General features: G+C 42.3%; 2 protein-coding genes across 3 annotated transcripts in view; both read right to left on the bottom strand.

Moving 5' to 3' along the window:
* osbp2b (oxysterol binding protein 2b) overlaps positions 1–15,261 on the bottom strand; it is a 35,311-nt gene extending 20,050 nt beyond the window's left edge. The window contains exons 1-2 of one of the 2 annotated variants that reach the window (XM_028413835.1): positions 14,669–15,261; positions 8,751–8,986 (exon numbers count right to left, since the gene is read on the bottom strand). In XM_028413835.1, the coding sequence (XP_028269636.1) occupies positions 8,751–8,986; positions 14,669–14,826 (394 nt within the window). In that variant the 5' untranslated portion in view covers positions 14,827–15,261. The remainder of the gene's footprint in view (positions 1–8,750; positions 8,987–14,668) is intronic. The other variant, XM_028413836.1, reaches the window with a different exon arrangement.
* Positions 15,262–18,257: 2,996 nt separating this feature from the next.
* rasl10a (RAS-like, family 10, member A) lies at positions 18,258–26,838 on the bottom strand. Its single transcript, XM_028414954.1, has 3 exons — positions 26,623–26,838; positions 20,126–20,250; positions 18,258–18,528 (listed from the first exon to the last, which is right to left on the bottom strand). The coding sequence occupies exons 1-3, from the start codon at positions 26,836–26,838 to the stop codon at positions 18,258–18,260; spliced, it is 612 nt and encodes a 203-aa protein (XP_028270755.1).
* Positions 26,839–27,576: the final 738 nt, after the last annotated feature.

Below are 27,576 nucleotides of genomic sequence, written 5' to 3'. Positions count from 1 at the left end.
TATAGAGACAAAAACTAACATGTGTAGGTGTGTTTTTCGATAATACCTTAAGACTGACTTGCAGCCTCAAGTGGCCACTTGAGGAACTGCAGTTTTTACACAGGCAGACGGCTATTGATTACTCACATTATGATAGGAGACTAAGAGAACAGCAGTAGTACAGATTCCACATTACTGCTTTGGAATCAATACTAACTTCATCACAGCCTGCTTTAAGAAAACTGGATAGCTTACTATGAAAAAAAGTAGTAAAAACAACATGGTTTGTACAACCTATGCCAACTTCATTTGAGTGAACAAGCAGACAAAGTACAGAGACTGAAAGCCCAAGGCTTAAGACCACAGCTGTTCCACTCCACATTGTCCAACTCTGCCACAGGCAAAGAGAGAGATGGAAAGACAGGAAGAGAAAAACGTGATGGTGCACACATCCATCACTGGTGTTCTGAAGGTAACAATGTAATCATACACAGACAACATGTAGTGCACCATACAGGATGCTCTTAACCTGCCATGAAAAGTAATAGAATATTGATTTGTTCTGTGCAAAATACATCAACTTGCTATACAGAATAATATTTCCTGTCAGTGCACTGAGCAACAATTCTATTAATCTGTAGCAACTGTCTTTAATAACTACTACAGGTTCCAAGACCCAGCAATATACAGCACATAGTATTTCCCAGTTTCTGATGTTTACAGTTACAATACTGATTGATTTCAATATATGCCTACACAAACACACCACTGCCAACACAACACGCAGGCCTGGCAGGCGCCGACTCATCCATATGCAAATGTGAGGTGGAGCAGGCGCAAACAAGAGAGAGGAAATGAGTGAGAGCAGCACAGGAGAGCGAGGGGAAAGAGAGAAGCAGACTGCATGCAGTGAAGAGCGCAGCAGCGAGGACAGGCTGCTTTTTCTACAGCATGAAGTGCAGCATTATGGAAGGCGCCAGGCTGCAGAAAGGATCAATGGTGGCAGATGACAGATGGAGGTAGATGGATGGAGGAATGACAGCTACCTCTTTCAGATGTACAATAAAGAGGTGATGGCAGGATGAAGAAGATTTTGTCATTGGACAGATGAACAGCAGTGTGACAGCTCCGTGCTCCTGTGCTAGCTTTAGCCGTAACTATACTGACCCTGGTTGAATTTACTCAGGCAGCCCGAGTTGCAGAGGGAGCGGACCGTCCCTGGCTCCCAGCAGCTCCGGCCCTTCATCCCACTCTTTGCAGGCCTGATCCTACTCCACGCTTCCTGAGATGCAATGCTGCCCTGGGTCGCTACATAATCCCAATCGAGGGGGGGCTGAGGCAGCAACTTCCCCTATTCAGCATTGCAGCGTGCACACACATACATGTACACTTACACACATGCAGTACAAACACACATACATACATGCGAAGAGTGATTTAGGGCAGGCACTGCCCCCTTTGAGTTTCAATCTTCTCTCTCCTGCATTGCTTTCCTCTATTTCCGAAAACACAAACTCTGCATACACACAATCACAAAGCTCGGCACATTTACAATTCTCCTCCACATGCTTCTCTCAATGCACTGCAGACTGGCAAGGGAGGGAGGGAGGGAGTGAAGCACAGGACTCAGCAGCCAGCATTCATCGACACAACTCAGAACACATCGTTTCCTCTCCTTGACCACTGCTGTGGTAACCAGACCGCAAAGGTAAACAATTTCAGGAAAGCTAAATGGCAGAGATAGTATTAAGTACATTAAGATATTATTATCATATTAAGTAAATTCATCTCCTGTATAGCATATGTTCGGTAAAAAATGAAACATGTGTGATGCGACATTAAAAGATTTCAGATTATGATTGGTACCACTAGACCAGGTATAGTTGAAGGTTGATGGCAGTGTTGATATTTCACTGAACTGTAAAACAAGGTCACCTTTAAAACCAAGAATTAACTTTCCACCTCTACAGTTAAGTGTGGGTTTCTTAGAAAATGCAGGTATATACATACTGTACAGCTCTGAGTTATTCTCTAGATTAAAAACACTACTACTATATCACATGGAGCCTATCTGCGGTAATCACTTTGTTGTAGTGATTCTGTAGGAAGCAGTGCTGACAAGGAAACATTGTTGGAAAGCAAATATATAATGTTGCCCAAATGTCCCGGGGCATGTTCTAGGCAGCAACGAAGCATGAAACCACCAATTAATTTTATACTTCATCATTTCTTTTATTCACAAATCACAATGAATTAATTTAATTTAAAGTTCTTGCTATTAATGTAAAGGTATATTTTGAGTTGTAGCTTAGCATAAAAGTGCAACAATAAATAATGTTGACTATCCCCAAAGCAGAAACTCATCTCCTTGTTTTTTTCTACCAGCATGTGAGTTGTTCAAACCATCTGAGATCAACTTAAGAGAAGGATGGTGTCTAAACAGCATAAATAACATCTCATTACTGCATTAAGAGGCAGGGACCCAAAAAACACACAACCTTCACAGCACTGAGCTCATTAAAGACAAACCAGTACAAGTCTGAGGACTCTTCCCATTCAAGAAAAAACATCTTGACATTACAGAAGTCACATTCAGAGATCGTTTGAAACATGCAGCTATACTAACTCCAGCGGCAGCAGCCAGACATATAAATGTTATTGATCCACATGAAAGGACCCTATTATGAGAGACACTGTGTTGGCTAAGTGTCATTGAAAAAACACAAGACCACTTCCATATAAGACCCAGAAAGAGAAAAATCGACTGGAGTGAAATGCAAGCCAAAATGAGCTCCCCTAATGCACTGATGCTCCTGTGGTGATAATAAGCGACTTATCCAAAGGAGGTGGGGGATCTTTAATTAACCACAAATCTAAGAGTTAAGAGTAATTGCTTCCTGTGTCAGTCTGCACTGCCTTATGGTAAAAAGAACCATGCATCAGCTTCATGATTTAGTAATCACTAACAGACACTTCATATGAATGCCCATCGCAGCAGAGTTAAATTATAGCAGACTCTCAAAACACTGGGGCGATGAATCATCACAGTCATCACTGGCAAATAAACTCCAGGTAGTATCTTTGCATGGTAGCTGCTATTGTTGGCACTGTGTAAATCCCCTGACTTAGAGTAGTTAAAAATACATTTTACTTACTTAGTCAATCCACAATTTGCAGAAATAATCGACTCCATTAGGCAGAAATCATGTATAAGAGGAAATCAATATTTCTATCTACTGAACACATGTCAACATTAATATATATATAGACATGTTTAAAAAGAAGAAATCATTTTTTCACATCCTGAAACTTCAGCACAGGCAGACCTTAAAAAGTCAGAATTTTGCATTTATGAAGCAAATAATAAGCCATCTTCATAAGCACAAGCTTAACCAAATGTTTCCATGGTTGCAGACAGAGCTGCAGAATGAGCAGTACTGTTGAACCAGTGCTCATTAGAGGAGTAGTTTCAGTTCGGTGATATCTGTGGAATGTCTTCTATGTACAATTTAACGGGCTTAAGGTCAGGAGTCTGACTTTCCAAACAGCACACATCTGCCAGTATGATGCATAATTACTTTGTGTGACACTGATCATAAACAGATACCTCTATATCTCTGAAGAATTTCACAAAACTACCAGAAATTCACTAGAGGCTTCAAGATGTCAAAAGACAGGGCCAGTGTGCACCTACAGACCATAGGGTGAGGTGTTAAGACACTTTTTAATGAATATGTTGGAGTCGACTCCTTGCCTTGCATAGAAACTGTGATGGCATAGACTCATATCTATACAGCTTCTACAGTTAACAATACATTATTTTCACTCCAGGTTCTATAAGCATCTTTGCCATATCCGTAGCTACCACATTGACAAGTCTTAGAAGGTAAAAAGCTTCAGATGTGTGAAAAAAACACCACCAATGCGGCTTGACTGTTCGGTCATCACATTTGCTGCAGAGCCATGCTGATAAATAAGACTTTCTCTTAAAGCCCTTCACAGGAAATTCAAGCTGAACAGACCCACATGTTTACAGAAAACTGGGCTTCCAACTAGTGGCCTCCAACCATCAGCAAAACAAAACCAAACTAATGGTGACTGCAGCGCGAGTAGAGAATTACATTTGGCCAGCTGTGCAGAAAATAGCAGAGGTTGGCATAAACCATTTTACCTGACCAATGAAAAAGCGGTGTCACAACAATGAAATCAATAAGAGGATAAAAATAGAGGAAAATGGGAAATTGAATATTGATCCTCTATTCTCTTAGTTGACCGCAATGTTTAGCTAATTCATATTTTAATTCCTAACTTCTATTTGTAGCTGATAAAGCAAAAAGCCCCAGCGTGTGCGACAGAGAGGAAACATGTGCACTGGGATACAATGCTCTCATAATAATGAATTCCAGCAGCAGTAGCACACATGTAGCAAGGACAGCCATATAATAATACCAGCAATATAATGAAGATTCAAACAATACAGCCTTTCAACAAAGCTTTTCCACTGATCCTATGTAATCATGATTTTAGATCAACATATCCCTGTAAGCACCCGAAGTCAAGACCAATTCAAACCTATTTAGCTTGTGAAACAGCAACAGTAACTTGAAAGCATTTACCAAATATTTTATCTAATAGAAGATAAACTTACACTTACATCAAAGATGGCAACAGCTTGTCCTTAGATGTGGTTAAAAAAGCATACACAAACAATAAATGAGGCCAAGAATTCCACTCACAAAAACTAAAATCAACTATTCCTCAAACCACTTCTGCAACATAATAACCAGAAGCACAGCGCTAACATGTTTCTGATTTAACATCAGCAGAAGACTAAAGCAGCTTGTTTGACAGAGAACAAAATTCTTATTAAATTGAATATTATGAGAAGAAAATTCTGCCCATTCAAGTGATTTAGTGTCCATTCAATAAGTGTTTGCTAAAAAGGCCCTCTTTACTTGATGTTGTTTCAGATACATAATGGAGGAAAGAAGAGCTAAACAGGTAGCAAACCCAGAAACAGACAATTAGTTCCAGTTGTTGATACTGAAAGGAAAACAACAATTACACAGTGGAGGTTTAATAAGTGAGGCCAGTGGGGGATAAAACAGGTGGCATGTTGATACCAAATCAATGTGGCCAACAACATGGAGGTAGTAAAATCCACTGTGACACAGCAAACATTTAATTCCACTGGGACACTTTCCTGGTAAAGTCACAGAAGATAACAGGTAGCGATAAGCGAGAAAGAAGTTAATCATGGCTTTAAAAGGGAAAGTAGAATACACAGTCATTTCTGGCTGGTTGTATAGTTGGACAGCAACATTGGTTTATGATATCTGTGAAGAGCTGGGTTTCAATTATGTTTGTTATGCCACAAAACAGAATCTGACTCTGATCTCTTCGTCCGCATCTCTCTTGTCACTGGGGACCAAGCTGATCTAGCAAATCGACCTCTGCTGGCACTTGTTTTTACATCCGAGACAAACAAGGACACGCAATTCAATACACACCCGCAGCAGAACTAATTGATGAAGATGATAAGCGTACCATCTGTCATTTCCTAACACCCTTTCAGGAGTTCAGAAAGTAGCACATCACAGGCTGATCTATGCAATGGTAACTGCTAAGGAAGGAGCTGCCAATTAATTAACAACGTATAAAATATATTACATAATAATAAAAAAACATACAGCTACAAAAGTAATTCAATACATTTTCATGACAATGGCAGTATCATCACACTAAATTTATATCAAATGATTTATGAGTTATGAATTTGTTGATGCCATGTATCTGCCACATGGGCTGATGTAATAAAATGCATACGTTAAATTGTATATTCTGTCCTCTAATCTTAGTCTCCTGTCCTGCAGAATGCAAACAATCTCCCATACACACACATTCCTGAGTACAACACAAATGCAAGAGAAGCTGTGTACTTACACGAGGGAGGCTCTGCCTTATCCCTTTGTGTATGATTCCCTTCAGAGTTTGTAGGACAATATTAATGTTTTAAGCACAAGAGAATGAGTGAAAGGGGAGAGAGTTGGAGAAAGAAGAAGGTCATTCCATTCAGAACTGAACCCCGCTGGATGAAAAGCAGTAAACGGCTTACTGAGAGAGAGAAGGGGAAAGAGAGAGAGAGAGAGAGAGAGAGAGAGAGAGAAAGAGGGAGGGGGCGGGAACACCAGACAGCGAGCAAGACTGAAAGAGAGAGGAAGAGCGACTGTTGGTGAGAATGTATAGGGGTAAAAAAAAAGCGACTAGGAGGAGGAGGCAGGGATAAATGACAACTGAAGCATGTTTAAAGAAGTGATCCTGTTTTACCCTCACCTCACCCTCTTATGTTTCAGGACCATGGACAGAGAACTACCTTTTATTGTAAATGCTCAGATGTCAAAACAAAAGATAAAATAAGCAAAAGGAACAACATGATTGACATCCACTTGATCCACACACACACTCAATGTGAGTAAAACATCACCCACAGGATGTCAGACTTACTTACTGATCAAACACTGATGCATATCAATGCACTGTTGTTAAAGAACTCAAGATAAGCATCAGCTTGTATGTCAGGCACATCAGGGTCATGTGCAGCTATTCTCCTGTCTGCCTCAGCTCTAATTGTCTGCTAGAACCAGAGAAATCCCTGACTGGATGACTGGTTCCAGCATCCAGAAATCTCTTTATCGCTTTTCGCAAAAAGAAAATGTGTCAGTTGTGCTAAATTTAAATAGGAATGTGTGTCAGGCTCATGAATTCAAGGCAGCACTGGAGCAAGTGATTCAAAGGGCTGCGGTCCCACCTTCACAAGCAGCAGCAAAAACAAGGCAGGTCACACTGACATGAGAGGAAACACTGCCATCTGCTGAACGTATATATGCCTCCAATTACAAGGACTAGACACAGGAAGCGGTTCGAAATCCAATCTAAGTCTAAATTAAAACAATATACAGTAACAACAGGACAGGTAATTTTCAAGAGAGGCCCTTTTAATCGAAAGGCAGCAGTACTAACTCAAGGTTCTGGTCAGTTACACACACAATGAATAGAGTGAATTTATACAACAGAACCTTTAGAAAAGGGACAAAGGTAAAACCAAAAAGCACAACAAGCTGCTAATGAAACAACAAGCTGTATCGAGGATATCAAGTTATAATTATCTACTGATGTGACCAGGGTTTATAATGCAGTCTCCTGAAGAGATCCATAGAAGCTCTTTCACTGACAGGGAGGGGAGGGCAGCTTAATTAATGTAGGCACCCCATCACTGACTGGACAAAGAAGGTGACTACAAAATTATTAAATTTAATTTTCATTAAGCCACACATACACCCTTACTTCCTTGTATTAGGAGCTACTTAATTTTCTGCAGACACACTCACACTGTGTCCCTTTTCTAACATCCTCTTAAATCGTCCTCCCACAGATAGATTAGCTGTGAAAGGAAACATTAGAAAGGCACAAAGGCACACACATTTCATTCTCTATAAGCTTTAAAGCAGTTACTTATTCAAAGCTTAGACAAAGCGCACACAATGCACTGCTTTTTCTAAGTAAAAGTCATGGCAGGAAATTACAGCACAGATGCAAATTTCAAGGATTTCAAGGTCAACAATACATAAAATATTTAAAAATTGTTGAACCTACAATAAAAGAATGTCACACATATTCTCCTTTTATCATGTTCAGGTTAACCAGAACCATGGCACCTAAGGAGAGCTCCTTACCTTAATGGTGTCTTTGGGGTTATCGCAGCCTGGACATGAGACTAACAGAAAGTCAGCCTTAAAATCCAGAGGTGTGACGTTGACAGAAGTGGGCATTTAGGAGGTAGGAAAAAGACACTGCTGAGCTGCACTACATGGCCTGCTGTTGAAAATGTTTTTCAAGTGGACATTTTATTATTCATTATAAAACTACTGTCTATTTCACCTACTCTGGCCAATGACCAACTTCTGTTGTAAAACACCAGGAAAAAACAGAGTCGCAAACTGAGTCATTGTTCTAGATGAATCCACACCGGACACCAAACTATAGTGGCACAAATGCTTTATCTGTACATTGGCTGGTTAACCTGATAATCTGAAAATGCATACACACAAATACAACCATTCTCCTGCTTACTGGAATCGTGTGCTGAACATCCTCTACTCAGTCTATATTTAGTGTTCTGACTTTCAAATGGAGGCCAGAGGAATATATAGCCTGTCTCAGTCTCTGTAGACCCTGTCTGCAGAAGACTAGGGCAGAGAGGCTCTGGGATGATGCCAGGGTGAAACGTGAAGAAAAACGTTTCTCCCAGGCTTTCCCACAGCCTTTGACCAGAAACATCTAACACAACCATAAGATTAAAGCCCCTTTGGAAAGGAGAGTGTTCTATTGTCGGAAGAAGGCTGAATGGAGGCTCAGTTCTCACAGCAAAATTAGCATACTCCAGTTTGTTTTCCAACTTGACCAAGCAGACAGCGCTGCCCTCTCCTGGCTCACAATGGAATGTAAATTACAATAAAGTAGGAGGGCGTGACCTGAAACAACAGCTGTGCTGAATATCAAATGGCAGATCAAGCATTTCTATATATGTAAACAGAACACACCTTTTCAGAATGTTTGCTCAGACTGTATGTACCCAGCCTTTAACCATCAAGGCTTCATTCTGACCATTAATGTCTGAACAATGACTCATGACTATATGATGGCATCAGGTGTTTGCACTTCCACAACAAACAGCATGCATGCATGCAGCTCTTTGCTACAGCTGCCCTTACCAGACTGATCGTTCATCATGCGGATAGCTTTAGCTTTAGCTAACTCCAGTGCAGTGACCCATCTCTGCCGCTCCACTTCCGTGCTAGCCTTCAGATGATAAGTGCGACCACCACTACTCAGGACAATATTGCAGGCGTCCTCTGTGTCGATGTGTGCTGTGGCCAAGTTTATCGTTCCACGACATGTGTGGGCCATCTCTGCCTGTGTCCTGCAGCAAAACAAAAGGCATAGAAAACTGAGGACACTGAATATGGGTTAATCAGCACAACATTCCAATATATTCATACAGTTCAGCAAGGCTGCAGGTAGGATAGTACAACTACGACTACTGAGCACAAGCGGGGAGGTTGGAAGGGACAGAGGACTGTCATAGTGATGATGTCAGTCATTCTGAAAGCCAAGCAACCTAATCACTGAACACATATCTCTGAAGCACGATCATTTATGAAACCTGCAATGTTGAACATGAAACAAATCAGATCTGTTTAACTACTAATTCATTTGCCTGCTCTGCTGCAAGTGTGATGAATTGTGGGTATCTGGGCAGCCAACTGTTGCACATTGAGAAGGCTACAGTAGTGGAGATAACAAGGCCATTGTCTGGCTCCAAGCCTCTGTAGTGAACACAACCAAACAATGAATAACAGTGTGAACAAAGAGAGAACAGAGTGTGAGAGGTGGTGAAAAATGGGAGAGTGATAGTAGGGAGACAGAGCCAAAGCAGCAGGGCAAGAGATTAGAACAAAGAGAAAGGGGGACAGGCAGTGTCAATGCATTGTGTGTGCAGTCTTCAAGAAAAATAAATGTATTTTTCAGGGCTGTATTATGTTTTACTTGTTCACTCATAGTGACTCAGAAATAACCTGATCAGCCTGTCTGATTGTGTTTATTGTGCACCAAGGTACAGATGGCTTTGTGAGAACAGAACAATCAGACCAGTGTTTATTTTTAGCAAATTAAATCTGCCAAGTTTGAACTTATCTTAAACTGTATACAGTGTAGTTAGTACTGCTTTTAATACAGATAAAAACTGCACAGGGTTAAGCAAGGTCAGTGTTGCTACAAGTAATTGTATTCACTGAAAAAAAAATCTGAATACATTGCATGTAGTGTGCTGTTGTGAAAAGCTGACTGTCTGACATTTTGTTATGGTTTGGCGAGCTAAGCTGTAGGGCAGGGAAGGACCATCATGTCCCTTGGAGAGCAAGTTTTCAGTCCAGCCACAGACCGCTGACTTTGCTGATTACCAGCTTCAACCAGAGAAGTCACTAATCAGCAAAATCATATGCTCCAGTCACTCTGCTGAAGTACAGAGGTTGTTTCAAATGAAACAAGTGTATTCTCAGCCCTCCATGTCACATGCTCGCCCAGCTACACTCCTGGAAACAGTCCCTTTGAACCATGCAGCCATGCAATCATATGCATTTATCTGAGGGTGCTAACATCCATTCATCCCTCCTCAGTGGGCTCTTACTGCCAGAAGCAGCTGCCTCTCAGCAGCACTAAGCGCTCCACCAGCTCCAGTCTCAGCTGACATTAACAAGGTGGTGGCTACCTTATTAAGTCAGAGGTTGAAGTGCATTTAAAAGTTCCGCCGCGCTGTGACTTCCCTCACACAGCTTCTACTGGCTAAAGTCAAGTCTTGTTACAATGCCAATCCAGAACAAGCGCCTCAGTGTATTGCACTTCTGCTGGCACTTGGTGCACATCAGTTGTGCAGACAACACTGCGCTGGGCCATGCGAAGCAGAGCGGTGGACAGGCAGGGATCCTCAACAGCCCAGTGTTCTGACTCATGCAGCCGAGCTCAGCTGCATAGTCCTGAATGTAAGTGGGTCATCAAACTGAATGTGCTGCTGATGAGTAAGATGAGATCCACACTGATCGCTTCTGCCCTGTGGGGAGGAAAGGCCATGCAAAGGCCATGAAATTACACAGTCAAGGAAACAACAAAAGCTGGGGAAGAAAGATAAGGGCTACAGGGGCATTGAGGCACTAGTAGAGGGGGATGTAAAGGTGAATGGGGGCAGCTGAAGGCATGAGAAAGGTCCTGCATGTTGCGCTGAGCCAGGAGAGAATTGCAGTGCTTTACCTGTCAGTCCCCTGTGCACACATCCTCATAAAACACAAATCCACCGATCTGGAGCATGTAATGACAAAACAACAACCGGTGAACAAACACAGAACAGACGGCCATAGGCATGACGTGACATACAGAGACAGGCTGAGGAAATAGGACTACCCAATGCTTCAGAATGTAGATACTGCAGGTTTTGTTGTGGCTGTGGTCTATAATATCACAAGATATGGAGGAAGAGAGCACAGAAAATGCAGAAGAACCTGTCATGCTAAAGACAGAGAAGAAACATAAGACAAGCAAACCAAAGCAATGATACTGCAACATGGACAGCATGAAATGACCTGCTGAGAGACTGAAACAATGAGAAGCTGAGAACCTAGCCAAACAACCCACTTGCTTCAACATCACTCTGCTGCTCTCACCTTCACAATAAAACACAAAAGACCCCCCCGGAGAGATAGACACAAATGCACACATACAAATACAAACTCGCATGTGCATGGCAGGTGCTAAGACCAATGAAGAGCCCACTAACATGATTAGATCACATCCCTTGCTCCATCTACTCTACTGATCTGCCATGCTAGTAAACAGAGTTTAGGTTCATAGTTCAAGGTTGGCTAGCTCACCATTCTTTATCCTCCCTCCCATCCTGCACCCAGGAACTGAGTGTGTGAGCAGCAACACCATAACCTGACTCTCACAGATGGTGCTGAACCCCCAGCGAGCACTTAAACTGATACTATCTAGTTACCCTCCCGCGGCTGAGAAGGAAATGTGGAGGGCCTAGCCTACTATGAAAGACAAGGCCGGATTCACTGATATGGCAGCTTCAATAGCGCTCAAAGCTTTAATGCCCTGTAATCTTCTGTAACACACCAAGCCGGATTTACTTTAAGAGGTGAGTAAGTAGTGCTGAAAGTATTAAAACTAGGAGGAAAAGTCAATTAAGAAATTAAAAATTGAAGACACTTAGTTGGATGAGGAGACAAAGGTCTTGTCATATGTCCCATTCAGCACAATAAGGCTCTTTACAGGAATTAAAAACTAGAAAAGGCACAAGCCTGATGTGAAATAAAACACAGCCAGGCTTGCAGTATTAGAGCCAAAAGTAATCAATAAGCAGCGCAACGTTGAATCTCTCTAAAACTCATTACAATTTAACAGTGGCAAGTGCTGAGTGGGTCAGTCGGTCTGCAGAATCAGGACATTGATTACAGTCCTGGCTTCTCAGCTCCTGGTGGAGTGAACTAAGCTTTTGCTCAAACAACTACAGGCCTACAGTAAAGAAAGCAATCCCGTGGATTATTGACTAGACCTCTAGCAGGCATGTTACTCACTATGGATTTATCAGAAATATAAAGCTGCCTTTAAAAGGGGCCAAGGAAATATTGAACACTGCAAATCAAACAATGAATCGATGCATGCTGGACCACAACTGATGTAAAGTGTATTTCCACATGACCATTATTTTGTTGAAAATGTCATTACCAAGCCCTTAATATAGAGAAGCAATGGTAAAGAATCTGTGTGCTGCAGTCATTTTCACTTTAACTTGCATTTTTTCTATTTATCAGTCTTATACAAAATCGTTCATGCTGTAGGAAGCGTGAGACACAATTATTACTTGACATGAAATGAAGACACAATAATTAATGTTGTCACATTTGCCTGTTTCCTTTTTACTTGACTCACAAAAGAAGTGCAGATAGTCAGTCAGAGAAGGCGCACACAAAGCGCACAAAGCCTTAAGTCAGACACACACAATGTGGTCTGCCAGGAAGACATCAGTGGATGGGACAACTTGTGCGCTTCACTGCCTCTGTGCTCAGATGTCGACAGGCTACCTTTACTTCAGGGACAGCAGTCACCTTATAACATAATGGACTATTAATAGAGGGTAGAGGCAACAGGCATCTTTCCTTTCACCACAAGCTCAGCCAGGCGGAGCAGGAGGAGGAGCAGGAAGGCATTGTCTACCATACCTTTCTGTCAAATTACACTCTGCTGACAACTAAAGACAATCAGGCCGCTTGGGAAAGTGTGGCAAGACTGCAGCATGGGATGGAATGGACTGAAATGGGTTTGATCAGATTTCTGCAACCCAAAAGGAATGTTCCAGGCTCAAAACCTCCATACTGACTAGCATCCACCACTCAGAAGTGCCGTTGAACAAGGCAGTGAATCATTGCTCGCTTCATTTTGCACTCTAAACTCCATAATGGAAGATGACATTTAAAAAGACAATTATCCTTGACGGATCAGCTTAGTGTCACATTATGTTATCGCTGAAATAATTTACAGGTTGTATTATCCTATTGAGCTATATGTTAGTAGACTTTTAAAGGATTTCTGATTTGTGGAGGCATTTAAACGTCACAGTCACAGTTTTGACTTATAGCGCAGTTAGCAGGGGAAGGTTAACTCTAACCTACATTGTGTTGTGAACCATTTAATTAGGGATAACTGGGCCAGATGGGCCAAATACTCTGCCTGTCTTTTTTAAACAAACCAGAAGTCTGTATATTCAATTGATATTTTGGACAACAACTTCAAGTAAATTAAATAGCTTAAACCTTCTAGGGTGCACCAAGGGCAGAGTGACCCTGGAGGTGATAAATCCGAGAATTTCAGTGTTGACAAAAGCAGCCAAGTGGAAGCAAGCAAACTGGTTAAACATGCAAGAACAAAGCAATGAGAGTTATTGAAAGAACTGACCTTATTTATGACAAAATAAGATCAATGCAAGGTCTGTTTTTCGTTTGTCAAAAACATCATATTGTCAGGAAATGAAGCAGATTCAAGGGGAAACTGTAAAAATGCTGGACCTTGTCCTACATCTGATTTTGTCCCAAGGTCAAACCTCCCCTATCTAGACTAGTTAATTCACCTGTAGGCACAGTTGTATTATAATCTGGTTAGAAAATTGTGTGCTGTCTGAGCAAGAGAAATTTTTGATTTAAGACACTTAAAGAAAATGGGCAGATCAGACGTGTATAAAGCCTTAAAAACATAACTCTTCTGCGCATAAGCAAAAAACCATTAGCCACCCAGAGATCTGACATGCTTTATGACCCATTCACTGTTGCACCTGTACACCCACACCTGTAGAAACATGACTCCCTTGTGAGAAGCACCTGAGCCACAGGTGTTTTGCTGGTGTTGTATAGCTAACATTAGCTCACAGGCTAGTAACTGTGTGGTCAGTGTGAAGACAGAATGATACCACTTGCAATGTATCTGCTTACAGTGATCATCATACTGAGTAGCTTGGCTTAATAACGCCAGTTAATGTAATGATGAATACACTTGGCAAAGTAGTGTGATGGTAATAAGACTTGAAAGTGTGTCATTAAAACAATCACACACACACACACACACACGCAACAATAATTAGTGAGTAGACATTTTCAGTTTCATGTTAAATGACCAGGGTATACTGTCGTGTCAGTGTCATTGAGGAGCCGACAGCTGGATCATCTGACAGATCATGACAGGAGGCTAAGAGCTAGCCTAGTTTGCTAGCTAACAACGGCATCATCTGTAGCTTCTTTTTCTGCACTTTACACAATAAAGTTAAAAGAGTTGCTGATGTTGGTGTCTCTGTCTGTGTTGTTCTCTTCCTGCAACCTACGGCGAGTTACAGTAAAGCGTTTTGACACCGTCAGCTTGAAGTAAACAGACACCCGACTCTGTTTGACAGCTAGCTTTAGCCCTGCTCCTAGCCAGCTGAGGCAGCCAGCTGTACTGATGCGCCGACACAGAAATAACATGAGTCGCTGTGCGCACAAGTGGCGTTTATTTTGAGAAATCATACACACTCCGTCTGCAGTATTACCTGTAATAGGAAAGCAGGCCGTTGCTGAGGACAAACCATCGCCGCTGGTACCCTTTCAAGTAGTTGGTCCATTTAAAAAGCCAGCCTTTGTAAGTATCCGATCCTGGTGCCGGGGCCGCGGCAGAGGCGGATGCCGAGCCCTTCCCTTGCTCGCTCATCCTCCGCTCCACCGCACGCCGAAGGGGTGCAGGATAAACCGGGGGCAGCGGGGACAGGGACACTACCCCTCGTAGACAGCCGGGGAGAGGACGTCGGCACTGACGAATGAGCTTGACTGAGGAGGGTCCGGGTTTGTGGCGAGAGAAACCACCGTGAGCCCCTTTCACATGACGCCGGAATGGACACAGGAGGAAGGACGAGAAGTGATGCCAAGACACTTTGCTGATGCAGACTGCAGAGGATTCAGAGCACAGAGCTTGGCTGGATAGAGAGGAAAAGCCTTAGGTGGTACCCGTGTAGTCTGAAAGGCTGTCAGCAAACCATCAGCGACTTCAATGACGACAGAGGTGGACAGTTTATGGCAGCAATTGTATGAGGGAGCGGCTACTAACCCGGTCGTTCATGTAATGTGGAGTGAATGGGAATGACCGCTCTATCAAATGAAGTCTATGATCCAGAGCTGCACCACGTGACGTTGTTATCTAAACATTCCTAAACATTTGACATGCGGTTTGCCTGCTGATTCAGATAGGACACCGGTCAGGTGAGCACACAGTTTTTACAGCAGACAGGTCACAGCAGTGGAGACAGGTGGAGCCTATCAATAGAAGGAGGAGGTCCTGGTTCACACTGCCATAGTTTACTGAGACACTTAACGGGTTAATCATTAATCTTTCCTTCCTGTACTTTTATGTACACAGTGTACACACCTCTAGCACCTCTCATTTGACCTAAATTTAGGATCCCATCAGGGGTCACGACCAAAATCACCAATGTCTGAATCACTCAGAAAGCATGTTCGTATTACTTGACCTGTTTTCTTGTGTGGTAAAATTTGCCTTCTCTGTTTTTCAACCTTGAGAAGATTTAGTTCCTTTAGATGTTGGTGGCTGGAGACAGAAAAGGTCTGGACATCTTTGAACCCCTTGTTGCTACAGCAACCTGGATGGACTAAATACCAAAAAATACCACAAAATTGAGAGTACTTGAATTTGAGAGGGGAACATACACATAGTCATAGACAAGCCTTAAAAAACGAAATTTTCTGCACTGATTACCACACACACTTAAATTAAAGCAGGCCGGCTGAAACACAGGGGACACCATCAGAACTTCATGTAGTTTAGTAGAGTAAAATCAAGCATAAATCCAGCAGTTGGACGGTGCCACTGCCACTGATTCCAGATCCTGATAACAATGCTTTACCACAAGATGGCAATGTTGTCAAATGATCTCAAGCCTGCACAGTAACCAGAGTGAAGAGGCTGTTCTCAAACGCATTTAATATTTCATTACGTGTCAAAATAAAAACAAAAATGCTCACAGTTACCAACACCATAAAAATCATTACAAGTGATGTTTCTGATAAAAACAGTAGCCCTTTTTATTTGGAAATGTGCACACAAACAAAGATGAGAACTCATGCTACACACAGTTGCTTTCTATCATATCTCTGCTACATATTTCTCTTTTTTTTAACTAGAAACAAAAGAAACTATTACAGCCATCTGCCCTGATTGAAGGGTTCAACACTACATCTGTGGGGGAGAATCATGAGTTTGCACTCTCACATGCTGGTTAGGAAAAAAAAATAACCACATTCACTCCACTCAGCTGTTCGATAGTGTCAGAAAAAAACATGTATTACAAAAAATTAAACACAATATCACATTTACACATCAGTGCAATTAAACCCTGACCTGTTGGCTCTACCAACAAAAGCATGCAAGTCTATGAATCACTCTTATGTACAATAGGTCTGCTTTGCTTTCAGTGCAGCCAGATTCACAAAGTGCCAATGAAGGCCTAATTAAATGAAAAGCAGTTTTTAATCGTACATTACCAGTTAGATAGTATTCAGAAACTGATATGAAAGCTTTGTTGATGTGTCTGTGATGTTGTGTTTTGTGTAAGTCAGAGCTGCTTCCTTATTTCTGCAGGATATCTCTGTATAAGTGGATTACATGTTCTGTATTTGAGGCATTTTTAATATAATATTGTGGTTCATATCGTCAGTCAGGACATCCCTGTGGGATTTTATTGCTCAGTTTTAATCCAAAGCTTCAACATCTGTCTCTTATCTTGCCGTGTCTGTCCTTTGCAAGCCTGAATGTCAGCTATCAAACCTGCCTCTCTCTCCCTCTTTCTCTCTCTCGCTCCGTCTCATACACTCAGACATTGTGTGCACTGGTTCTTGTTTTAGGCTCCGCAGCCTCCTGCGGGTCCCCAGTTCCCTGGATTTAATGTATTCATCAGAAACAGACACTGAGTGAGAGGAGGGAGCAGATTAAAGTCCTACAGTACATCATGATAATGGACTGCAGTATTTTCTGCTGCAAGACAACCTTAAAACACCCTTCATCTCAACAAACAGTTTTAGAGCGCAGGCCAAGTCTCTAATAGGGACAGGGAAGGAAAAATGCAGACTACAGTACATCTTAGAATCTAAAATTAAACACCACCTAATAGTCTATGTACATTTGAAATAATCTACCCAGGAATTCATATTTTTCTCTGCATTATTCTGTCATTGACACACTTCGTTTGGGTGTTAAATAGGCTATTGTCATATATTACCCCCATGATGACAAGTAGAGCTCAATTTTACCAGGTAGTTATCATTTTATCCCATTAAAAGTTATTATAAGAAGCCTTCCACATTGTGAGGGAGGCAAGTTGTCTTTTTTATAGGCACCAAGAATTGGTGTATAGATTTAGGAACATATTTATCTCCTATAGTCATCCTATAGCCCCCACCACCACCACCAAAACAAACTTCCCTTCCATTTTATGTATTAGCACAGCAACAAATACCCCCACAGTCACACCAGCAGTACCATCCGATGTAAGACTTAACCTTTCTCCTTGACTCACATTACGTTCTAATGTACCTTCTAGGCTACAATGCCTCTACTAGCCCATGTGGATGGGAATGGTGTGCCTCTTAATTTGCGTGATAATAAAATCAAAATCATTTGGGCATGAGCTTCTTCTGTTCAACCTTACAGGATGTGAACATTTTGAAAGGAAGACTCAATGATATTGCTGCCTTCATTTTCAGTCTCACAACCACAGCCTCCGTCCCTTCAGGCCCAGACCTGCTGCTGTGTTATTACTGGGAAGCACAGCCGGAAATCTTGAACTATCTGGACAATGTGAGAAAAAATATCTGTGCTATGCTGTTGGTTTTCACCTGCCTTCTCCTCTACCACCTTCCTTGTTTCTACATTTTATTTGGCAGAATTTGTGTAGGAAGTGGTTGGATGACCATGTGTGAAATTTTACAGCGCAAGAGTCTAATAGACCTCATTATGAAAAATCAGCTCAGTAAAGCAAGAGGCCACAGGGTATTTTTTTCCAGCCATTTAGATAATAAAGTCCTTTTCTCCACTGCCTCTCCACACCTGAGCGGTGGAGGGAGCTGTTAGGGTCACATGATGGTGCAGCGATTCCTCTGTAGCGCCCCTTGAAGACGGATGGAGGTGTGGTTTTGACGCATGCCCCGTGCAACAGCGATGCCCAGCAGCTCCTTAAAGAGCAGTACTACGTGCCAGTTAAACTTGGCAGAGCACTCCACGTAGCCGCACTTCCAGGTCTTCTTCACCAGCACCGACACCGCCCTGCGAGGCATGAAACGCTGCCGCTGCAAATCCCTCTTGTTACCCACCACTAGAATTGGCACCTCGCTGCTGCTGCCTTCCCTGCAGGAACATGTGATATAAAAGAGGTTAATTTCATCTCAGTGTCTGTCATAGTGGCTGTGCGTCTGTGTGTATAGTTTTTCCCTTCCTTCTTAGGTGTGTGTGGGCGGACTGGAGGATTAGAGCACACAGGCTCAAGGGGCCTCCCACCACACACTGCAGTGACTGGTTTACAGCATTATTGAGCAGGAAAATGTATGGGAGATATCCTAAGATCTGTGTTTTTAAAGCTTAGGCCTGAACTGCTAATGAAAAACATCAACAACCACTTCCAGTCACAACTGATTAGAAATCCAATCTACTACCAGAATTAAAAAGATGTTTCGTACAGCTATGTGGAGGGGAAATGATTGGATTTCTAACCATAAGTTTTTTTTTACTTAGTTGAAAGCAAAATCTAATAAGTTACTGTTTTATTAAAAAATAATAATAACCTAAGGACACACAGAGGTGTAGAGGTACAAGCACGACACATCTGCTGACATGTTGAGTGCAGGTGTCGCTGAAGCTGCTGCATTCATTTACATGCTGATCTTATCAAGAACAAAGGCTCTCTTCTGTTACATATTTTGACAAGAACTTCTGCATATTTGCACGCCTTGCAAGCCTTGACAGATGGACTGACTGAGAAAGACAAAGAGGCAGAGATGTACCAGTACAATCTTTGAGCCTCCAGGCAAAGTTCTTAAAAAGTGGAGTTGAAAACACACATCAATCGTCTCACTTTTACAGGTTGTGTTTACAAAAACAGACCTAAAAAAACGTCTCCTGGCATATTGCTGAGGCTCGAGCAGTTCTGCAGAATGAGATGTGCTGCACGAGAGCGCGTGGATGCAATGACTGCTGTCATGAGCCTTCCCAAATTGCAGTTAGGAGACTAAAAAACTAAAAAAAAGGTAGAAATAAAACAACACACATACAATACCTGTGTCTTTCTCCTCCAGTCTGATGTTATGTTTTTATGCGATTACACGTTTCTCCTGTTTTCTATTCCTTTTGCATCACCCCCTACCTTCCCTAGCTACTGGCAATAATGGGTTTCTGTCTTGAGCAATAAACATTCATGATCACACATTAGGCGTTGCAGGAAAGCAGGGGTGAGCTCTGCAGTGGCCGTTTGGTCATGTACAACATGGTAAACAAATGAGCACACTCAATTCACCTTTCTATATGTAAATGTATGCAGGTCGGCCAGTATTGTGAGGGTGATGGAGTATGTGATGTTTTTTTGTCAGCATTACTGTTCAATGGACTTACAAAGATAGCCAGCAGACCTTTAAGCCTTTTCCTGCAGTGTTCTGTCCAATAAAAGCCGATATATGCCAAATATAATCTTTAAATCACCAGTGACATCTCAGGCGTCTCTCATGCAGCAAGGCCAGGCTCAAATGTCATTATTAAACTGCTGTGGTGCAGGGACGGTTGAGCTGAATTAAAAGATATCACCACAAGCAAATATCACTGTCACAATCATGTAATTGTACGTCTTTGTGGCAGGCTGTGAAATTACATGCTGTCTCCAGACGAGTGACAGGAGGTTTTCAGAGGGGGTTACATCAGCTGTTATATGATCAGTAACTCTCTGGTGAGCTCATACCTGTTCTCCACTATCTGCTGTCTGATCATTTTGACATATTCAAAGCTCTCCACGCAGCAGATGTCGTACACCAGGATGTAGGCGTTGGCATTGCGGACACCTCTACAGCGCAGATCCAGCCACTCCTAGAGGACACAGAGAAACACGAATAAGCCAGGATTTTTCGTTCGCACACTCAAGTGATGGCATGGACTGTCAGTTGGTTTGCTCACTCTGTGAAATTTTTCACACATTGGCCCAATGTGTGTTGGCTTCAAGGTTTCCAGAAAGTGCATATTAATGTGTGGACCCAGCTGGCACCAGACGTCAGTTTAACGTCATAAAGATGCTGCTCTCTGCCAACACACACTGCATTTTGTTATGGATTTAAAATTAGATATCCCTCCAAAGCCAACATGGCCTAAATTGCATTGGACTAATGTAGATTCATGGTTAAATGTGGCTGATGATGAGGGTAGATGCTGAATTTTGTTCCATGGTGACAGAAAGTTTTCAGTGTAAAACATGAAAAGATAAACCTAGAGGCTTGTTGTTATTGTCTAAATTTAAGCTCAAAGCACCCACAGAGCTTCAAGCTTGCAGTGCATATACACTGAATACAGTTATAGTACAGTTGTAGCAAGGAGCAGCTGAACTGCATGAGATTCTGTCATATTCTAAAGCAAGGTGGCCCTGTGGTTTGCTGTAAAAAGTGCAGACTCAATGAATTCCACAAGCTGGCAGAGCTGTGTGAGCCTCACAGCCTGGAACAAAGTCATAAAACGTGGTAACTACCCAGCAGAAAGCATTGCACAGTCTCCTAGCTACACATGTTCAAGGACAATGACAGAGGTTAGCGACAAGCAAACACTCGGCCTTAAGCCAGGAGATGAAAAAAAGAACACTCTTTAACTGTTAGCCAAGCTTTGTAAAGCCAACCACATGCAATGTGGCAACACAGCAACATTTGTTTGATGCTAATGAGTTTTAAAGTGTAACTAAAGCGCATAGCACTAGTGGGTACATTTCCACCTCACTGGGGAGACATTTGGATCAATGGGGATGCAGTGACCAATTCCTATGCACATGCTGTGTTTCTCACAAGCTCACCACCATCCCTAACAGCATGCAACGAATTTATAAAGATTTGATCTGATGGAGATCTGTGGAGGAAGGGAAATGAGAAAATATCACTGGCATGAGAGAAAAAAAAGCAGCAGTGAATCATGGGATGCACAGATAATGTGTCATCGTAACCTCTGGTGTTCCTTCACACTTCTAATGAAGGACCAGTACTGACATGAACCAAAATCAATTCAATTGATCAGGCAAACAGCAGATGACTGCAACAAACAATTATGTATAGCCTGTTCAGTGCCACTGTATCTGAGGAATTAAAAACAATATATATATAGACAGAATCTAATCCCATGTTCAACCACTGTCTCTGTTGATGTAGTTTCTGTTGCCATGTGCTGCCACGAGTTTAGAGCTGTTCTGCTTGATGTATTTGATCTTTTCTGACTGATGCACCTGAACCTCGGGCACTGAGGGTTTGGCCTCTTCTGTTTGTTGTATTGTATCGCTTTGAAAAATCTGATTCGGATCTGATCAAAGTGCTGATGGTTAGACCTTGTTTAATTTCTATGCTTCTAATTAGCATGCAAGCTAATATGACCCTGGTGTGTAGCAGTGCAACACTGATTGATTGGCTACAGAGTTAAAGTCATTTTCCATGTGGTGATTACATGATTTTTTTTCTGCCTCCTGTGATGGCTTGTGCAACTTGAGACAGGAATGTGAAAAATATAATTACATTGCTGCCAAGGTTGGGGAAATATGCATCTAAACAGGGCATGCTGCAAAGCCACTGTCAAGATGTGATGATAATTTGTGACAGGGGAGGCTGTAAAGAACAGGTGATGATGGGTGTTAGATCTGATTATAATGCTAACACAAATTTCCCTCTCTTCAGTTTGGATGAGGGTAGTGGCGTGTTTGTGTCGAGAGGAAGAAACAGCCTCACACATCAGCAGAAGGGTAATGAAGCCAATCAAGCACACAGAAGCAAGATCACTGCAATCAGATGAGTAAGGTGGACACTGTTCTGAAAACTGCGATAAAGTGTGATGTTTTTTTCTTTTGTTTTGTGCAACAGGTTACCAAAAATTAGAATTAGATCAGTCATTGCCAAACACAAAAATAAATAAATCCTTGTCACACTAAAGCATATCATCACAGCTCACCCTTTACTGATAATTGAGGCAGCTGACGAGGTGAGATGCACACACTGGCTTCAGTTGCAGCCTCACATCCCTTGGGCTAAAAATAGCAGCTTGTGTTCTCATATCTCTTTGTCGTCCAAGTCCTGTTTTTAAATGTGGAGGAGGGGCTTGGAACAGCCATACTACCTCTCCAAACCAAAACAGGCAAAAACAAAAAGGAATAAAACGACAGGAAAGCACACTACACTACACCAGACCAAATCTAATACATGCATGTGTGGGTGTGTTTATTTATGTATGTGAGTGTGTGTGTGTGTGCTTGCAGCATGTGAGAGTGCACTTGTGGGAGAGCGTGAATGTGAAGTGTGGTGCCACTGTCTGTGTCCATCTTTCTTCATACCACAGTGCAGAAAAAGAGCATCCCATCCATCGCTCCTCAAGAGCCAAGCTGAATACGTTTCCTTGACAAAAGCTGTCATGGCCCCTGATGTTAAGGGAAGCAGCTTAATGGTAATGAGTGATTGTGATGGATCAATACTCAGGAGCGCAATAGGGAGGCTAGAAACTGTGACGTGGGGGATTGGGGGTATGTGACACATAGGCCACACTGGCTGATATGCAATTAAAATCTATTATCAATGATCACCTATTCCAAGGTAACCACTACAGTCTGCTGGCTGAACTGCTCGTGTTTAAGTTGGCGCTAAAAGGATCAACCAGATTCATTGATAACACAGGCACTGATGAGGTGAAACTACTTTCAGAGAATTCTTTGGAGCGACCACTTTCTCGGATGGCAGTCAGATTTGAGAGATATAATATAAGTATGCCTATTAAATACAAAGTTACAGCCAGGAACCACTTAGCTTTGTGAGACGGCTGTATCCATAGCAACCTAACTGAAACAGAAGTGTGGTCATTCAGTCTCAACCTTATAAATAGTATATATATCGTCCAAACATATTTAAAACATATGGCTTGTGGCTTGTGACTGAATTCACAGAGTCAATAGATTATTGATGTTTAGCTATTCATTTAATCACTGTAACCTAACAGTGAGTAAAACCTGAGTTAGTAATTATCTCAGTATTATAGATCGGTTTAAATCTAAAATAAAGCTTTCTGATTATGTCACCTACTCACAATTAACTGATTTGTAAACCACAGATGAACAAATATTCTCCTCCCAAGTGACACAGCGTGACATGAAAAGTGATTGTTTCCCTTGCTGTTATCACCTAAAGTATTGACAGAGAAAACATCCAGAGACAGAGCAGGGAAAAAAGGGAAGAAGGAGCACTGTGTGTGGGAGGAAGTTACAGCGATACAAAAAGAAAAGAACAACAGGAAAAATCATGCAGAATCTTCTGTCAGGCTTAAATCCATCTGTCTTCACCAATATCGACACACTGTGACAGATGCTCTCTAAATGCAGCACTATCAGGAAGAGGCAGACACGCTGCAAAGCAAACGAACGACAAATCTGCACCGGGTTGGAGACGTTCACTGACTCACTCCATTCTGCTGCTTATTCATCACAAATTCTAGAGAACCTCATTTGCTAACCCTTATACTCTGACTGTGTCCATTAAACTCTGTGCAAACTTTCTAATTGACTGCAGCAAATTCCATCTCTGTCCTTGTTAGCCTTTTATTCCCAGCAGTGTTCTAGCAGGGAGCTGTGCTTTAATTCAATTTGCCGTGTACAGCGAGTAAATTTCAATCAGGGTTCTTTGTAGTGGCAGTACTCGCCTCTCACTTTGCCCACAGCCCCTGACCTTAATGTTTTTTTTTATTTTGTCCAGAGGGTGAATACAGATGAGAGCCATGACTCAAAAATGCCCCTTGTCACTATCCTCACTAGCAAAGCAAGAGAGAGGGCTTCACAACAAGCAGGAGAAGAAAAGGCACAGCAGGCCTCACAGGGTCATTCCTCAGCAAATGAGTTACCATAAATCTGTCTGATAGAAATGTTGTGGCAGCACTCAGCTAATGGTTTTCACTGTTGTACACCTTCCACAAAGGGCCTGCCAAACACAGGCGCTCTCACTGCACTACAGCTCTAAAATTAGCACCAAACCTTCACACAATATCAAATTATGAAAGCTTTCTCGTGTGACTCAACCTTTGGGACACACTCCCACACTCCACGCTCATGTGACACATCTTGCCTTACTCCCACTTTCTGCTCACACCTACCAGCTTGTTCCCTAATGGGGGTCAAGCACCATTTAGCTGAGAAAAGAAGAAACGTGATGTCTTAACAAAGGGTCTCTGTGGGAAGGAAACAATGACACACTCTTTACACCTACCAATAAAAAGTTAAATCTAGTGGAAGAGCTGTGTGTAGCTCTGACAGGGTGATCACTCTGAGCCCACAGGCTGTCCGTCAGATGTTTGTTTTGTTTTTTTAAGAGCATGGCAAACCAACACTTTGAGAGGCCTTTCATTTCAAGCTGTTCGTTTGTTGTCTCCTGCTTGGCCTGATCTCATTTTCTGTGAAGATAGCTGTTCTTTGAGAGGGCTATCTGAGACACGGATGATGGGGAAAGAAACATTCAGCTGGTGACCTTGGAGATTTCTATCTTCAAAAGCACCACAGCCTCTTAAGCGAGGCAGCAATGGACAGGGGTCAAACAAACACTGCAGGTCGACAGGGTCTTGGAGAGGGGTCACATTTTGTTTGGTTGCTGATTTATACAGCAATGCACACAGTGAAGACCTTTGGGGCAAATAAAGAGAAAAACAAGATGTATGCATGTATGCATGTTCGCCTGTGTACTAACCTGGCCTCAAGCAGGACATTTTGTTTTTCCTTCTCGTAGTTCTGCAAAGCATTTGAAGACAATTTGGACTGCTATTGAAGCTAAATAAATACAAGCTAATCTTAAAACAATTGGACTTTTAAATGCTGGAATATGTAAGTGATTGTAGGGACAACATCCATAATTTCCCTTCTGTGTAGAAGTGTACTTTAAATTTTATTCGCAGCTGATGAGATGCTACACCAGTCTGAGTTTAACAAATCAAACAGACTACCCTCTGTCTTTCTAAATCCCCCCACGAATTCCCTTCACTGTTTGATCAAACCACAAAGACAGGATTTAAGACTTAAAAGAGGGTTACTTCAAACTGTTGAAGCCAAAGAAAATTTGGGTGGCAATAGGTTTTTAGTAGGGTATCATGTGAAGGCAGGCTGCTGTGAGTTCCTATAATAATCAAATCTTCTGTCTTATTCTCTCTTTATCTGTCTCTCCTTTCATGTTTTTTTTCTTTCTCCCTCTAATTCAGTTGTCAGCATTTTAAGTTTCCAATATCCAAACTGAAAAGAAAATTGAAATTCCACTTTCTGAACATGTGTGTCTGTTCTATGAACACTCTTTGTTTACAAGAAACCTCATTTCCATCACCTGCTTTTCAGCATTGTGATATTTTGTCAACATATCTACCTGACTGCTATTGATAAAAGACAACAGGCTAACACTGCTATAATCAAAAACAATGTGACTGAAACTCATGATAAATGTGTTTTGTAACCATTAGTATTTGCTGCCTCCTCTTCTAATAAGCTTGTGCTGAACTTTAATATTTTTACACTATAAAAAAGGCCTTTGAAATCTGTTGCTCATCATTTAACTGCATTAGGAAGGGATCAGTACACAGGTAATCATCTAAAGGCAGTCTACTCCAGCACCACATAATCAATTATTTAAACCCATTCCTCAAATCCTGACAAGAAGCTAAAAGCAAAAGCCGCTGCACACCTACAGTGTATTTTTGCTCTGATCCTGCAATCACATGTCTTCACCTAATGAGCTGTGGCATATGACCTGTGGTCTCAAATAAAAGGGCACCCTGCTCTATATTTAAACAGGAGAGTTTAACCAGGTGCTGTGGTGATGCCTGCAGCACAGTCCTGTTCTTATTTTTTTTCCACTGCAGAGGCGCAACATGTCCCCTACCAGGAAGCATGTATTCAGCTTTTATATGACACTAAACACTGCTCTTAGTGACGGGTCTGTGGAGACGTGATTAATAAGGCATTCCGTCCTCATGAGGGGGTTGCGAGAGAGAGAGAGAGAGAGTTTACAACCTCAAAGTGAAGCTCTGAGGCTTTAAGTCAGTCAGGTCTCCATAGCAACTAGTAGACTGGGGGACATCTGATAGTGATAGCAGAATGTATAAAATTGGACAAATGGTAGCAGCCTGGCACTTGTATAATAAGTAAATAAGATGTGGAGAATCCATCAATGCTTTTAAAAGTTTAATTCATCTAAGTCCTGAGACAGATACCTGACTGGAGCTGGATGGAAAAGAGGAGATTGGCGGGACGTCCAAAACCTTCAGCTCGTACATGTTCCCGTTCAGTATGACAGAGGGTCTGTACACATATCTGGTCCTGGTCGGCGTGTACACCTCCGAGAAATCGTTATAGATGAACTGGCGGATTATAGAAGTTTTGCCCACTCCGGGAGCACCGATCACTGCGATACTCAGCGTCTCCACCATTCCTGGAGCACGGCTTCAGCACCATGGACAGCGACAACAACGACAGATGTGACCGTGCAGAAGCTCCACAGCTGGCTGCCGCTGGATGCGTGATGATGCTGCTCTGCTGGAATTCAATCCAGCCGCTGCTCCCCCCCACACACACACACCTTTAACCAGCAGCCAGTAAATCACCCCAACCGGGTTCAACTGCGAACGATAAACAAATCAGTGTGCGAATAAATCATCCAGCCGTCGAGCAGAGCAGAGGAAACTTTGTCTCCAGGGTGAACAAGAAATATTCCGCGCAGATTGTCAAAATTAAAGCTCGAGCATGATCAAGCCAGCGGAGGGATTTCACTGCCAGCTGCAAGCACGGAGAGAAACTCTTGGTTTTCAGGGGGCATCCCCAGGCAACCTCGTCCCCGGAGAGGAAGCGTCAAAGTCCGTCCTTGTTGTTTCCACATGGACATAATCTTAACCAGGCTAGACGCTGACCTTGAGCAAACGCACAGGAGCTCTTGGTGTCTTCATGGATTATCTCTTCCTCTGCACCTCTCACTCATTTCCACCGATGCACCACCGCCACGCTCCTCCATCAAAGGGAGGACGGACGCGCAACCGCCAGGCTCGTAAATACGCGTTCCACGTGCTCTGAAATTGGATGAAACCCCATAATCTTCGACAACAGAGAGATCAGATTAGATCTGCGTGATTCAGCGAAGAGGAGGAGACCCACGGAGCAGAGAGAGGTGCGTT

The sequence above is a fragment of the Parambassis ranga genome, chromosome 9, assembly GCF_900634625.1.
Source record: "Parambassis ranga chromosome 9, fParRan2.1, whole genome shotgun sequence".
NCBI classification, from domain to species: Eukaryota; Metazoa; Chordata; class Actinopteri; family Ambassidae; genus Parambassis; species Parambassis ranga.
Note: the sequence above shows the minus strand (reverse complement) of the source record. Positions and strands in the feature narration are given on the sequence as shown.

What these genes read in the sequence shown, in the direction of transcription:
- rasl10a (XM_028414954.1), bottom strand. Translation starts at nt 26,838, where the DNA reads ATGGTGGAGACGCTGAGTATCGCAGTGATCGGTGCTCCCGGAGTGGGC. An exon ending in TTCCATCCAGCTCCAGTCAG is followed by an intron (nt 20,251 to 26,622) that starts GTATCTGTCTCA and finishes TGTGTCCTCTAG; the next exon opens with GAGTGGCTGGATCTGCGCTG. An exon ending in CAGCAGATAGTGGAGAACAG is followed by an intron (nt 18,529 to 20,125) that starts GTATGAGCTCAC and finishes ATGTTCCTGCAG; the next exon opens with GGAAGGCAGCAGCAGCGAGG.